General features: G+C 53.4%; 1 protein-coding gene across 1 annotated transcript in view; it reads left to right on the plus strand.

Moving 5' to 3' along the window:
- The first annotated feature begins 226 nt into the window (after positions 1 to 226).
- Positions 227 to 16173, plus strand: part of TEKT5 (tektin 5) — a 38588-nt gene continuing 22641 nt past the window's right edge. Inside the window, exons 1-5 of the mRNA XM_040459045.1 lie at positions 227 to 865; positions 3497 to 3580; positions 4245 to 4315; positions 8486 to 8629; positions 12645 to 12867. Of these exons, the coding sequence (XP_040314979.1) occupies positions 290 to 865; positions 3497 to 3580; positions 4245 to 4315; positions 8486 to 8629; positions 12645 to 12867 (1098 nt within the window). The 5' untranslated portion in view covers positions 227 to 289. The remainder of the gene's footprint in view (positions 866 to 3496; positions 3581 to 4244; positions 4316 to 8485; positions 8630 to 12644; positions 12868 to 16173) is intronic.

The following is a 16173-nucleotide window of genomic DNA, read 5'->3' on the forward strand; positions in this document are numbered from 1 at the left end:
GTTATGGAAAAATAGACAAAGGCTATTTTTGTACCTCTGTGTGGATTGAGAAACTCAATTCACTTTATTTTATTATTATTATTATTTTTTTGCATGTGCTTTGATGGGGACAATACGGGCCCAGCTGGCCTGAAATGAGCAAGCGTCCCAGCAACGCCCCGCTCCCCCAGGCTTTATGACAACAGTCCCGAGTCACAGAGGTCCTGCCCATCCCTAAGGGAAGAGCCTTCCCCTTCCTGTGGTGCGGTGGCCACGCAGAGTTTTGCCCAAGTGCAGCTGATGGGGGAGGATGGAGTTTCTGGGAACCTCTCAGACAGCCAGTTACTGTGGCCCCAAGAAAGCCTGTGCCTTCAGGGCACTGCCCCCCGCTGGGCCCGCCCCGGAGACCCAGGAATGTTACCAGCCCTATTCCCTGCCTGGCCACCGCTACCTGAAGTCATGGAGACCCAGCCTCTTCTACAAGGTCTCCAACGCCCAGACCTGCGTGGACGAGACAGCCACGTGCCGCAGCCCCCTGAGGCCCCCCACCATCCTGCCGGCGCTCGGCTCGGCGCTCTTCTGCCGCTACAGCCCACGCGACTGGGACAAGTCCAACGATCTGCAGATGCGAGGGGCCGAGGCCTCACGGCTGTGGGCCAGCCGGCTGACGGGCGACTCCATGCGGCTCATGCAGGACAAGGACGAGCTGACGCGCCAGATGCAGGAGGGGACCTGCCGGAACCTGGGCCAGCGGCTGTCGGACATTGGCTTCTGGAAGTCCGAGCTGGGCTACGAGCTGGAGAGGCTTCTGAACGAGACCCACAGCATGGAGACGGTCAAGAGGCGGCTGGAGTGCGCAGCCGACGAACTCAACTGTCCGCTGCAGGTGAGTGTGGGTAAGGGTGGGGGGGGGGGGCGAGGCCGCCGCTGAGACGCAGCCCCGGTTTTCTGCTCCTCCCGAGGGAAGGTCAAGGCAACAGGCACCTTGCAGGTGGGTTCCAGCTGCGTGATCGTCTGTGATCAGTTCCTACGGCGCAGGATTATTCCAGTCAAATCAGGGTTCCTGAGACTGAACCGGATTTCCTTTGCTCCTTGGGCTTACATCAGAACTGCCGAGGTTTTATCGAGACATTCCACACGTGCGCGTGTGTGTGTGTGTGTGTGTGTGCACGCACGTGCTGGTCTTTAGAGGATATACTTAAACTAACTGCCGTGTTTTTCTCCAAAGCCCTTAACACTTTCTAACATACTCTGTAACTTACACATATACTTATTTATTTTTCTATTTTTTTTTTAATGTTTATTTATGTTTAAGAGACGGAGAGACAGAATGTGAGTGGGGAAGGGGCAGAGAGAGAGAGGGAGACACAGAATCCAAAGCAGGCTCCAGGCTCTGAGATGTCAGCACAGAGCCCAATGCAGGGCTCGAACCCACCAGCCGTGAGATCATGACCTGAGCCGAAGTCGGACGCTCAACCGACCGAGCCACCCAGGCGCCCGGCACATATATTTACTGATTGTTTTTTTCCCTGGGCAGGGATTTCTGTCTGCCTTGTCACCGGTGTGTTCCAGACTGATACCCGGCTGTGACGGGCAGCGTGTCTGTGCTGGTCCTTAGTGAACAGTGTCTGTGCTGATTGCCCGTGGTCGGGGCCAACGTTTTGAACGTCTCCCCAACATAGCACAGTGCATGGCACACAGTAGGTGCTCAGTAAATATCTGTTGGCTAGACGAATAAATACCTGCATGTGGGCATTCTGGACACTTCTTGTTCTCCAACCGTAACCCAGACCGGTTGGGATTGCTTTTGCCTGCATGTAATGGGTACTGGCCTGCAGCTCGGCCAAGAAGGAATTTATTGTTCTGCCACACTGAGAATTCTAGAGGGAAACAAAGCGGGCTGCTGCAGCTTCCACGTGATGCCGGAAGGGACCCAGGTGCCCGTCTTTCAGCTGTCCCATCCTTAGCATGTGGCTTCTGTCCTACTGCGCGCAAGGAGATTTCAGGAGCGTTTTGATGTTCTCGTCTGAGGCAGAAAGATAGGGGTAGGGCAAAGAGCAAATGTGCAACCGTGTCAGGGAAGGAGAGTTTTCTGGAAGGAAGCACCATGCGTTTCCATTTCTGGCCCATGTGCCAGAACTCTCATGGGTTCCGTGGCTGCAGAGGAGTCTGGGTAAGTGAGTGGTTTTCCCTGGGTCCTGGGGTGGACATTGGGTAAGGAACTGGCATTATCTGCCTCGTGCCCTGGGGGCTAAGTGCGGTCACATAGGATGATGTTCTGCTGCTCCCGAGACCTTTCAGTTCCACCTCCCTGGACAATGGTGACTGCCTCCTTCTTGTCCTCCCCACTCCTGCCCTCCCTCCCCTTTTCCAGCCAGAGGGGCGATTTTAAATATTAAGCTGGATCTCCACACTCTCTCACAAAAACCCCCTCTGTCACCAACTCTAGAGCCTGCGCAGCCCAGCCTGTGCTCACCGCACTAGCCTCCACGTCTCCGGTTCTAGTGGCTTCTTGTGTGCTCCCCTCCTACCTCAGGACCTTTGCATCTGCTGTTCCCTCTTCCGGGCACGTTGTTTCCATTCTTCTCTGCTGCTGCTGCTAATTCAGATCTTGGTCTGTCACCACCTTAGAGAAGTCCTTCCTGGCTAACCCCCCACCGGTTCCTCCCACGCACTCACATCACCCTGACTGTTCTCATCCAAGCCCTAATCACAGGACTGTGTCTCTGTGTGTGTTTGCTTGTGTGTGTTGTCTCCTCTCTGTTACGGCAGGGACCATCTGATCGGTTGATTGTGGTATCCCCAGCACCTTGATCGGGTGTGGTCAGAAGAGGGGCTCAGTAAATCCTTGTGAAATCAGTGAACCCCTCTCCTTTCAGAGTTCGCAGGTGTGTTTGCCACCCGGCACCAAGATGCGGTGCTCGTCTGCTTCCTTCACACTTCTGCTACTCTTTGTGACATCACAGGCCGGCGGCCCAATCACCACCCTTTCTCAGCCCCCTGTTGCGGAAGCTCCCCTGAGCAGCCCCTTCGGAGGCCCGTCTTCGGTTCCCCTCTGCCCTTGTCCCCACGACATGAGCCTCCAGGTGTGCGGCTGTGCGACAGGGTTGCCTGTGTCTCCCTTGGGCCTGATCGCTTTCCAAAGCTCTCCCCCCACTGACAGATCTTCACAAAGGGGTTTTCACGTATATGCGTAGGCAATACCGATCGACCGTATTTTTAGGGCTTTACATTTGTCGAGCTGACTTCACCCAAACAGCTAATCTGTGAGAGATGCAGCAGTATCATACCCATCCTCAGTCATGGCATCTCACGGTCCCCACCGAGAGACAAGTGGGGGGTGTGGAAGCTTACCCACACGCACAGCCATGCAGGAAGCGTACCCACATGCACAGAGATGAATCATCCGGGTTTCCCGGGGATAAGACAGATCATGGCAAATGTATTTGTGAGTCACCTCCGTTCAGGGTCTATATACAGGTGCGGGGAAAACACTATTTCCTGCTGCTCCCTACAGGTGGCCCTGGAGTGTCTGTACCATCGAGAGAAAAGGATAGGGATTGACTTGGTCCACGACAATGTGGAGAAAAACCTTATCCAGGTAAGGTGCCTCCTGGGTCTGCCCAGCACCCCCCGGGGGGAGGAGGGGGCCCCCCGCTGGTCAGAGAGGTCTCTGATCTGCCTGTCAGGAGCAGAAGTCACACGTCACCCCAAGCAAAGTCAGGGCTCAGAAAGCTTTGGTGGGGGCCGAGGTTGCAGGGGATGGGGGGTAGAACAGGGAGAAATGAGGCCATTGGACCCTTCCAAATGGGCATCATGATAATAATACCAATAAATAACAATAATAAAAGCTAGCGTTTGTTGAAACCATGATTACGCCATATGTTAACTAACTTGGATTTAAATTTTTTAAAAAAGCCAGCGTTTCCTGAGCCACTATTTGTCACACGCTGTACCATATCATATGCATTATTTAACTTAATGATAAAGTAATCTAGCGATGAGCATTTGGCACATAGCAGGTGTTAAATTTTCTTTTAATCTGGAATTATATAACAAAGGAAGCAAGTTAAAGAATGTGGAGCCTCCACAGCTGACCCTTAGCCGGCTGGCCCAGGGATCACGTGCTTGCGATGAGGCAGGAAATGGATCCCACCCTGAACTTTCACCTGTGGGGTCAAAGGTGGGCAGTGAGGGGTAGGAGGGTGGGGCCACTGGGGGGGGGGAGGCAGAGTGCCCTGACCTTTTGACATTTTTCATTGCAGGAAGTGGATTTGCTAAAATGTTGCCAAGAACACATGAGAAAACTAGCTCAAAGAATTGATATCCAGATGCGGTAAGAGCTGCCTTCTCTCTCCCTTCTTGGAATCTATTTTGGGTCTCCCCGGGCTTCCGAGGGCAAGCAGACGGTCACTCGGTCTTTCAGCCAGCGTGTACTGGTGAGAGTTTGACAACAGGCTCTCTGGGAAAGAAAGTAGAATTCGGATTCGCAGCATTTGCCAATTTCAGGGCTGTAAATGCCTGACCGCCCCCTTCCCCGTGGCTAATTTCAGTGGGCAGCTGTGCCCCGTCTGGTCGCTCTGATTTTGCCCTTGGGGTCATGACAAAAGAAACGGCCTCCCTGAGGCCCCTCTTAGCCTGTGGCTTCTGCATGTGAGTTCTGAACTGTGGGAAATGGCAGAGCAGCGTGGCATCAGGCACCAAGGTGAGTGGCCAGGGCATCTCTGGAAGGGATCTGGTGGACGCCTGGAGCCAGGAGTCTTCAAAAGAAATCGGCTTTTTGTTCCTGGAAGATGACATAGCCAGTATCCTGACAGGCCAGGAGGCTCCCCTCTTAATTAAAAGGAGGCCCGGGTTTTACAGGGCTTGGGGCCCATAGCTGAGCCCTTGGCCCCCGGGTCCCCTGGGAGGCAGCCTTCCCTCCTGACTCCTGACACAGGAGCTGGGCACTGCCTTTAACCCTTAACAGCCCACGCTGCTCTGCTGGTTTCTCCTTGTCATTTACTCAGACACCGAGAGCAAGAGAGCCCGAGCCTCCCCTCCAGCTGCATGGGGCATATGGGTAGCCTGGCTGGGATGCTGAGGGGTGCCGGGCAGCTTGCGCATGAGCCCTGGGGGCTTGCTGCTCTGGCTTGCTGTGACAGGAGATAGTCACCGGGGATAAGAGAGCACCCGGGGCGGTGACCTAAGGGTGCGGTCAGGGCCGCCGTCAGAGGTGGTGGGGTCCGAAATGAGATGCAAATACAGCGGTGGCTGCAGGCACATGTCTTGATTGTATTTTTCTTGCCCTTTTTTTTTTTTTTAATTTTTTCAACATTTTTTATTTATATTTGGGACAGAGAGAGACAGAGCATGAACGGGGGAGGGGCAGAGAGAGAGGGAGACACAGAATCGGAAACAGGCTCCAGGCTCTGAGCCATCAGCCCAGAGCCCGACGCGGGGCTCGAACTCACGAACCGCGAGATCACGCGATCCCGCGAGATCGCGAGATCGTGACCTGGCTGAAGTCGGACGCTTAACCGACTGCGCCACCCAGGCGCCCCTCTTGCCCTTGTTTTTACGATCACCCATTCCGGACAAGAAAGAGTGGTTTTCCGTTTGTGGTTGACATAGAGCGATGGCAGACCGTGGTGTTGTGGTGATAGAGGGCTGCAGTTCAAGCCAGGAGGGGGAAGAAAAGCCCAGAAACTTGGGATTGGGGAGCTGGGCCCCAGAAGGGAAATCCCAAGACAGGACTGGGGGTGGGAGGGGACTGCGGTGTGACCCCAGCAATGAACAGGATGGAGAGTAAGGGCAGCCAGAGAAATGGAGAGGAATGGACACAGAACGAGGAAAATAGATGGAGACTGGGGACAGACGCAGAGAGGTGAAGGCAGCCCAGGCAGGGAGGGTGGAAGGAGAGAACCAGAGCAGGTGGAGAGGCGTCCCTCCCCTTTGCTGGGACTGAGTACCAGCCACCCTCCATAGAGGCTGTTTGACCCCGGGCACTGGCCCGTTTGTCAGAGGATGGCTTCCGGGGCACCCTAATTAATCTAGAACTGGCCACAGCCTCACTGATGGGGTAGAACTCAGTGTGGCCTTGCCCCTGTGGGGAGGCTCCATCGCTGACCTGCTCAGGTGGCGGCCGCGCTGGCACTGGGCTGCTGACTCAGGGTTTTGTGGGTGGGGCCTCAGGCCTGCATCTGGGCAGAACTATGTCCTTACCTCACCAGATGCTCCGTGGCAAAGCACAAAAGGCACTTCCTGGCGGGGCAGAGGCCATATTCGAGCTTTTCCTCATAGGCCGCCATCAGGGTGAGCCGTGGCACTGGGTGGGCTCTATGTCATGGGCCAAGGAGGGGAGACAGAGGCGGCCCCCTTTTCTCTAGGCTTATTAGCGTGGGCTAGGAAGCTGGACCAGCTGACCAGGGATGCAGAGGCCCTGGGTCCCCTCTGATGCTCTGGCATAGATGTTTTCTAGCATTCTGGTCTTCATGTTCATTAGGCAGGACAGGGCCCCCTTTCTCCATGGCTTTGCTAGTTCAGAAGGCCCCAGGAACCTCAGGATGGTTCCTCCTGTCCCAGCATGACTTCCTGAGCATTTTGGTAGGTGGTGGGAGCGCACCGCCAGGATTTACTGTCCTTGCTTCTGGCCTCTTTGAAACCCCTCACCAGCATCCGGATCCATAGCAGAAAAAGAAAGTGTAAAAAAGATGAACAGACACAGGGGAGAGGGACAAAGAGAGACACAAAGTCCCCAAGACAGAGAGAAACCAAGAAAGATGAGGCAGAAAGAGATAAAGATCAGAGAGAGACAGACAGACGGACACATGCACACTCACTTTAGGTGGTGTAGACATCACCTGGCTTAGTGAAGGTTAGTCCCTTCTTTATTCCCCGTCACTTCAAGGCAAAAGTCCTAGTCGATTCTTGTGTGTCTTTAACACGGACTAATCTTATTTCAATCAAGAGAGAAACAAAAAGGTTTAGGCTTAGAACCTTCTGGAGACAACAGATTCTATCTGTCTAGGATTCTGTTCGTGTTTACTTAGTATTTATGTTGGAGGTGACCCATTAATAGGGCTACTGAAGTTCCTTTAAAGACAGTGAGGTAGATTTTCCCTTTAAAACACATTTATTTATATTTTAAAAAAGAAAAGTAACAAGTAAATAATGGTGCAGGTACTTTGAGAATACGGCAAGAATCACGGAAGTGGTTCTCCAGGGTCTGGAGTTTGGCACACGGTGGCCTTTAAATCTAAGCTTCTTGGCCAAGATACTAACCCTGCAGGTGCAAGTACTCGGCCTGCCAACTGTCCTCTCCTCACCTCTGCTCTGTCCCTGACTCCGCCCAGTCCCTGATTCCAACCTTCCTTGACGGTCTAATCCCTGGCTCCGCCCAGTCCCTGACTCCACCCACTCTCCGATTCCACCCATACCTGACTGTCCACTCCTTGGCTCCACCCACCACGGACTCAACCCAGACCCTGACTCCGCCCATCCCTGGCTGCCCAATCCCTGGCTGCACCTAGTCACCAACTCTGCCCAATCCCTGACTTCTCCCCAGTCTCTAGATTCCACCCTGTTTTGACTGTCCAGTTAGTTCCTGACTCCACCTGGCTCCTGGTGCCGCACAAATCTTTGACTCTGCCCTGTCCCTGATTCTGCCAGCCTTCATAACGCTGGTTACAGGTCTCCAAGCACCTGGATGTCTCTACCTTCTTTGCTTTTTACACACGTGGTGCCCTGAGCTTGGAATTCTCATCCCCTCAACCCAACTCGGTTCACCTGTCTGCTGTTGTTAGGAAGCCCAACTCAGAAACTTCCTCACCCTGAGTTGGTGGCTTCCTTCTCTGTGTTACTCTGTACCCTTTTCAAACCTTTACTGTTGCCCTTCTCATTCTTTATTCATTTGTGCTGAATTTACACAAATCTGTGAGCACCTTGAAGGTAGGGACTGGGTCTTAATCATGTCTTTTCCCTCTGTGCCTGGCAGAAGGTCAGACACAATGATCTGCGAAGGGATTTAAATTGACTCCAGGCTTTTTCCAAAGTGTGAATTCGTATCTTGTAAGTCAGGTCAGCAAAGTACAGCTGGGAGGGCCAAATCTGGCCCGTAGCCTGTTTCTGTAAAGTTTTATTGGGGCACAGCCACGCCCATTCATTTACCTATGACCTAAGACTGTTTTCCTGCATAGTTGAGTAGTTGCAACGGAGACCATACGACCCAAGCCTAAGATATTTCGTATTTGGCCCTTTACAGTAAATGTTTGCCCATCCCTGTTCTAAATGACAACGGATCTGCTTGGATTGGGGCGAAGGAAGAAGTACAGGGAGGCGCTGGGTATGCGGTGGGGGCATTAAGGTGGGAAAAAGGTGGAGAAACCATTGAGGGTAGATCAAGCACCCTCCTGGGAGTCCAGAGACTTGGCTTTCACCGGTGGCTTTGCACCACCCTCCTGGCTGACCTCGCGTGAGGGACTCTGGGCAAGTGCACAGTTTACGGACAAATCCCTGCCCCCCACAGGGATAACCGAGATGCTCAGCACGCTCTCGAGAGGGACCTTGAGGACAAAAGCTCGGCCCAGTTTATCGATGAGAAGTGCTATAATCTGAGGAACACGTCAGACTGCATCACTTTCTTCCACGGCATGGAGAAAGTCGATGGCACGTAAGTCCTGGGTTCTTGGTCCCCCTCTCTGGCCAAGCTTGGTGGAACTGAGGGCTTCTGGGTCTGCTCCTGCCAAGAGCCACAAAAGGTCATTGTGCCCCAGTAAAGTAAGAGGTAAAGTGGTTGAGTGGGGATCCTCAGTTGCAAGCCACAGAATCCAAATCTGGCTAACTTCAGACAAGATGGAATTTACTGGAAGGCTGTGGGGGAGCCACAGACTCCAGGAGAAGGCTAGAAGGGAAGGTCCTGGCAGCTTGAACGAGCCAGGAAGTGGGAGCTCATCAGCTGTGTTGTCAGCGCACTACTGTCTCTTTGTTCTTGCCCCCTTTTACCCAAGATTCAAATTCCAGCGAGAGGGTGCAAGGGATTGGCTTAGTGAGGGTCCCACAGCCACTGCCGTTGGGCCAGGGCGTGCCGGGCACCCTGACTAGCAATTCCACCAAACAAATTCCAAAACAGAACGGGTGTAACCAGAAGGAGGAGGCATTCAAGCTCAGCTGGGAGAGTAACTGATGCCCTCCGGTGAATGCCTGGCTTCAGATTCAGCCTCCCCACTAGTGCTTGGGGCAAAGTACTTAATCTCTCTGGGCTCCGATCTCCTCATCTATACTGGAATAAAAACAGTGCCCACCTCCCAGAGTTGCTATGAGAATAAAAAGGTGGGTGTGGGGAGCGCGGAGCACAGAGCCTGGTGTGGGGGAGTGACAGCAGCTAATATTTATTGAGTGCTTGCTGCGTGACCCCATTTACTTGTCACAGCAGCTCTGGGCTAGGTGCCTCTGTGTGCTTGACAACGTCATGGGCATGTCACTGTTGATGGAATTTCATGCAGAACTAGGGCCTGCTTTCCTGATTGGCAGTCCAAAGTCAAGGTCATGATGGCTGGACAGAGAGGTGCTCTGGGTACAGGTGGGGGGTGGTATCTATCTTGGTTTCATTTTTTTTTAAGTTTATTTCTTTTGAGAGAGGGCGCGCACCAGAGAGTGCATGTATGGAGTGGGGGAAGGGCAGAGAGAGGGAGAGAGAGAATCCCTATTTGGGGCTCAATCTCATGAAGCAAACCATGAGATCATGACTTGAGCCGAAATCAAGAGTCGGATGCTTAACCACCTGAGCCACCCAGGTGCCCCTATTTTGGTCTCTTAAAAAAAAAAAAACAAACAGCAAAAAACTTCTAGCACATAAAATTGTGCTTGGCACTTAGTAGGTGTGCAGTAACTGTTGAATGAATGAATGAATGAATGAATGAATGGAAGGGGAAAGGGAGGGAGGGAAGAAAGGAGAGGAATTTCTTGTTCATCTCCTTGGCTGGAGCCCGGGGCCACCTCCTGGACCTTAGTAAATACCCAAGGGTTGAAATGACCCTTTGGGGTTGCCGGCAGTAGCAGCTTCTGGGGACCCTCCTCCTCTTCCTGACAAGGCGACTCGACTCCCCTGTGGGGCTGGCTGGCCATGCGAGCAGGACTTCAGGGGCCTCGGCCCCCTCAGCCGCAGCTGGAGTCTGGAGGATTCCCTTCCCAAATGGATGCCTTCCTGAAAGCTCACGGCCGAGACTCGGAGCCTGCTGGGCACTGCACTTTACAAACAGCATCTTGTGAAGGATAAACACTTATCAAGGGCTTGCTGTTGCCGGTGGCCAAGATAGGGGTTTCACATTTAGTCGTTCAACAACCCCGGGGCGGGGGCGGGGGGGGGGTGGTGGTAGGCACCATTATTATCCCCTTTTTACAATGAGGAGGCTAAGGCTCAGAGAGTTGAAGTGACTGGACCCATCTGAGCCCACGTTGCACTTGATCTTAGGCAAAAGGCCGAGGAGCGATAATCTGAGCCCACCTTGGGCACCAAGCCTGTGTGTTTTACCTGGGCACCTTCCTGCCTCCTGGCAAAGCCTGCCGCCTCCTGCATCTAGAGGGCACAGGCTCCAGAAACCACGTCCCCCCTACGGAGGCACACCAGCGGACAAGCTGCCTCTGGCACATCCCCCCCAGGGAGAGTGTGATTGAGCAGGTTATTTGGTTATCTTCTCTCAGAAGCACAGCTGTCTGCTCCAGGGGAGGGCAAGGGCTTAGAGGTTGCTGCTCCTGACCTTGAACAGTGTGCCCCGTTCGGCAGCAGGAGACAGAGTCAATCTGCAGTCTCTTTCTGCTGTCCCTGGTGCCTCCCTCTTCCTGGACTGATGGTGAGTAGCTGTGTGACCTTGGCAAAGGCACTTTACCTCTCTGAGCCTCAAGTGTTTGTTGGATGAAAGGTCAGCATCAGACACAGCACCCTCTCCCATCTCCAGAAGGCTTAGACCTCCTTTACGGCTTGATTTTTAACTCCTGCAAAAGACAGACAAGACAATCACATATTATATGTTTGCTTTTTAATTTCTCTTCACCATGCAACCTAAGCATGCTTTAAAATGTCTGAAAAGAGACTCCTCTTTCAGAAAACTGAGTCTCTTTTTTCTCTACTGCCTGAAAATAAAGATGATTTATTTAAGAACTGGAGGCTTCCCAGCTAGAAAAGACCTTACAAATGTACCTAGTGGGGGTGCCTGGGTGGCTCAGTGGGTTAAGCGTGCGACTTCAGCTCAGGTCATGATCTCACGATTCCTGGGTTCGAGCCCCACGTCCGGCTCTGTGCTGACTGTTCGGAGCCTGGAGCCTGCTTTGGCTTCTGCGTCTCCCTCTCTCTCTCTGCCCCTCCCCCACTCGAGCTCTGTGTCTCTCTCTCTCAAAGATGAATAAACATTAAAAAAAAAAAAAAAAAAAAAGGTACCGAGTCTGGTTGACCCCAGACCTGGAGCCCGCTCAGAGAAGTGCGTGTCCCTCTTTCTCATGGGCTTCCCAGAGAGGACCCCCATGCAACACATTGGTTGTATGTTGCAAGGATTTCCGTACGCAGGCAGGAAGGCAGGAAGTACCTTCTGTCGTCGAAACTGAATCGCTTAGGCTTCACCGCCTCTGAGAAGCCTTCCGGGACTGCCTTAAGAGCCATCCTTCAGCTGCCCTGTGGGCGGTCCCATAGTGGAGACTGCCTGCTGCAGACCGCCTTTCCGTGGGGTTCCCACTCGGGCTCGAGCCAGTAGGGGGGGCACCAGCGGGAGGCTGAGGGCAGGGAGAGAAGGATGTTGGGGGTTTATTCTTCCAGCACCCCTCCCCCGCCAGGGTGTGTACTCCTCCAGGGCTCCCCAACGCCTTCCTCGCCCTCTCCCCTTGCCCTTCCCTACTTTGGTCGTGACGGTTGCGTGAGCTTGCTCAACCAAGGGCGCCTCAATGCCCTCTGAGCATCCTTTTTATTTCCTTTTATGACCCTGACGGGCACGTTATGACCACCCCCATCAGTCCCTCTCTGTCTACAGTCCTTCCGTGTGTGCAGATCTTTATTTAATGTCCTTCGTCCTCTACTGGCAACTTCGCGCCCTGAGGACAGGGAGGTTGATGTTCTTGTGTATGGTTCTCTCCCAAGTGCCTAGAACGATGCATGGCATGTGGTGGGCATTCAGAGAACTCTGGTCAAATGAATGAGTCTGTGCAGTGATCGATGCGGAACGGAAGCAGCCCCGCAGTCAGCATGTGCCCCCGAGTTCTGCTTCGCGGCCTGTGTCTGTGACTTTGGGGAGGGTAGTTGACAAGGAGCTTCTCGAAGGAATCTCTGCTCTGTGACAAGGCACCAAGTGCCCTTTGGGAGATCCGCTCTTGCTAGGCTGCAGCCGCCTCCTCTGTGAAGTGGGGGGTTTGGATTAGCCCTGTGGTTCTCAACCGGGGCGAGGGGACAGTTGTCCCCTCCCCCAAGGGGCACTTGGCAATGTCTGGAGCCATTTTTAGTTGTCGCGACTGGAGGGGAGCTACTGCTGGCATCTAGTGGGTAGAGGGGGGCTCAGGGTGAACCACCCCCCAACAGAGAATGGTCCCGACCCAGATGTCAGGGGTGCCCAAGGTGAGACTCTCCAGATCGGGGGATCCCCAAGGCCTGTCTTCAGCCCCCCGATTCCTCTCCTGTGTTCAGTTCGTCTTTGTGCCCCCTGCAGGGTCTCCGTGCCCGAGACCTGGGCCAAGTTCAGTAACGACAACATCAGGCACTCACAGAACATGCGGGCCAACTCCATCCGGCTTCGGGAGGAGGCTGAGAACCTCTTGGAGACCTTGTCAGACCAGATGTGGAAGCAGTTTACTAACACCAACCTGGCCTTCAGCGCCCGCATCTCCGAGGTGACAGACGTGAAGAATAAGCTCCAGACACAGCTGGCTAAGGTAAGCGAGACGCCCCAGGGCCACCGTCCACGCTTCCGAATCCTCACCTCCTCCCGAGGGCGGCAGCAGCATCTGGCCAACCTGCCCTCCTGCCCCATCCCACCATCCCGGGTCGACCAACTTGTCCACCAGTAGAGGTGAGGGTCCCTGAGCGTCCCAGGGGCATTCGAGCATCTGGGATAAATCTTTTCCTTGTGACCCTGGTGATGAGCTTGGCCCGGCTGTCACCACAGCACCCAAGAAGCTGCTGACAGCCCTGGGGTCCTTCACTCCATCTCGGGGCCTTGCAGCTGAACGTGACCAGTGAGAGTGGGTGCGGTTATCAGAGGCCCAGAAAATGGGCCCGAGCAGATCTCCGCCCACATCAGCATCTTTGCAAATGTAACCTTTTACCTTCAAAGGCTTCCCCAGCGTCAGGGGTGAAGGGTCGGCTAATGTTGTTACTGTCTTCCTGCTTCCCCCGTACTGCCCTCTCCACTACTCCTGTGCGAATGCAACAGGCCGCCCCTCACCTCTGGGGGGGGGGGGGGTCCTCCCTGCATGGATTTTATGCTTCCTGCTCTGCACACACTTGGTGAGCCTCCTGGGGAGCCAGATGCGTGCTGGCCGCTGGCTAGGAATGAAAGGAGGGGCCATGCAAACAATGCCCTGATCCCCCTGGCGCTTGCATTCTGGAAGAGAGCGGTGTGAAATGTGCACACAGGAAGGACTTAGGGATGACCGATTGCAGGGTGTGGTGGGGGGGAGGGCAGGGGACTAGCCTTGAACCTGCATTCATAAAATAGTTACAGCCACAAAGGTATGTTGTATGTATATTTGGGGGGCAGTGAGGGGTTTGCAGGCAAGGTTCAATGGACATTGCTGGGCGGTGTAAGCCCTCCACATACACCACTCTATAGCTCCGGTAGCAGGTGACAGTTTCATCAAGAGCAGGTCACTAGGGAGTTAGGCAGCCAAGGGATGTTGGGAAGATTCTTCATTCCCAAGAGCGGCGACGAGTGCAAAGGACACATGGAGGATGAACTTGGAGCACGGAGCAGGCTCGGGTCATACGGTCCTGGCAGGTCCTGGTGAGGGGTCTGGATTTTGCTCTGAGAACAGTAGCGAGCCTTCAAAGGGTTTTAAGCAAAAGGCACTGGGCTCCAATCTTATCCCCAGGTGGGTCTCTTTCCTTCCTGGATGGAAAAAGGGCTACAGAGGAGAAGAGTGCTCACAGGGAAATGGTTAAGAGGCTCTGGAAGGCGTCCGGGGCGAGGGGATGGCTGCCTGTGCCAGGGTGGGAGCCTCAGACGGGTGGGGGAGGGGAGAGATGTGAGATACCTTCAGAAGACAGAGTTGGCGTCTATGCCTCCCCTCCCCCCTTTACTGGACATTTTTCTGTTAATCTTTCCAGAACAGGGTTGAGGAACTTTTTCTGTTAAGGGCCCGATTCTATTTTCAGCTCTGCAGACCGTACGGTTTCTGTCACAGACTCAGTTCTGTTCATGTAGATGGGCCACAGACAGTAGGCACACAAAGGAGCGCGGCCGCGTTCCAATAAAACTTTATTTACAAAACGAGGCAGTGGGCCGGATGTGGACCACAGGTTGTAGCTTGCTGACTACAAACGGCATTTTATGTAGTTTATCATCGCTCCTTCCAGCCCACAGTGTGGGGTTAGAAGCATGGAATGCCTGGGTGTGAATCCTGGCTTCACCATCTCCGCAATCCTGGACAGGTTCCTTAACCTCTCTGTGTCTCAGTTTCCTTCTCTGTAGAATAGAGATGATAATGGTTCTGGCCTCCGAGCTGCCGGAAGGATTATATAAAGCCGCCGAACCGGTGCTTGGAACATAGTAAGCGCTGTGTCGGTGGCCGTGATTTTCCTGTATTGGTTGGTTCGCTTGTCTGTCTGCGTCTCTTCAGGGCATCGCCCCCGTTTCAGCAAGGGAGCCCCCCTGCTTGGTGTACCTCTCAGCACATAGTAGACACCCCTTCAGTCTTTGTGTGATGAAGGAGAGGAACCTACGAGGTTGAATTTTCTGTTGTTTTTTTTAAAAAAAAATGATCCATGAATATGCTTTTAATTTCAATTTTCTTTCCCTCTCCTTCCTTCCTCCCTCCCTCCCTTCTCCCTTCCTCCCTCCTTCCTTCCTCCCTCCCTCCTCCCTTCTCCCTCCCTCCCTCCTCCTTCCTTCCTTCCTTCCTTCCTTCCTTCTTCCAGGAAGAACTGTCCTGCTATTGTGGTAAAACAAACATAACAAAAAATGTACAATTGTTTTAGTCTGTTCAGGCTGCTCTAACAAACATAGACTTAGAAACAACAGACATTTATCCCTCATGATCCTAAGCATCAGTATCAAGGCACTGGCCGATTCATTGCCTGGTGGCGGGCCGGTTCTTGGTCCACAGACATCGTCTTCTCGTGGTGTCCCGGCAGAAGGGATTTTTGAGGCAGCTCTCTGAGGTCTCTCTAATCAGGGCACACCCATCCCATTCGTGAGCCTCCTGATGACCTAATCACTTCTCACAGACCCCCACGTCTTTTTACTGTCACGGTGGGGATTAGGTTTTGCCGTGAATTTTGGGAGACACAAACTGTTCAGTCCGTAACAATCCTTATTACGTGTAGAGTTCACTCGTGCAAAGCTCCCGCTCATTGTTGTGCGACCACCACCACCGTCTGTCTCCGGAACGTTTTTGCGTCTTCCCCAACTGAAAAGAACTCCCGTGTTTAATAAACTCCCTGCCCACAAGGCCACTTCCCCGTCCCCTGTGTCCCTGGCAGCTGCCATCCTACTTCCCGTCTGTTATGAATTGACCGCTCTGGGTATTTTGCACCTGTAGAATCATACACCCTTTGTTCTTTTGTGACGGGGTTATTTCACTGGGTACAGTGTCTCCGAGGTCCCTCCGTGCAGATCATGTCAGAATGTCCTTCTGTCATAAGGCTGGACAGTATCTCATCGGATGTGTACGCCGTGGATCCATTTCCCCAGGGAGACACGGGGATCGCTTCCACCCTTCGGTTATTGCACAAGCATTTTCTTTTAATGAGACATTTTTTATTGTGGGTCAAATGCCGCACGTTGGCATGTTTAGTGGCACAAAGTCTGAGGCCTGGAGGTGATGCGGGAAGCTCCTTTGGTGGGTTTCAGGGGCTGGTTTCTCACCCGTGAAACTGGGAACGAGAATTCCTCCTTGAGGACATTACTCAAAGCGGATTAAGGTGTGGAGTCTTGTGTGTGGTGCTTGGCATGTGGTAAACATTTGATAGAACCTGACTCAAAGTATTTATATTACCAATGGAAAACTATCTTTTGGGTG

Source organism: Herpailurus yagouaroundi, unplaced genomic scaffold (assembly GCF_014898765.1).
Source record: "Herpailurus yagouaroundi ecotype Mexico unplaced genomic scaffold, PumYag 222, whole genome shotgun sequence".
In the NCBI taxonomy this organism is placed as follows: domain Eukaryota; kingdom Metazoa; phylum Chordata; class Mammalia; order Carnivora; family Felidae; genus Herpailurus; species Herpailurus yagouaroundi.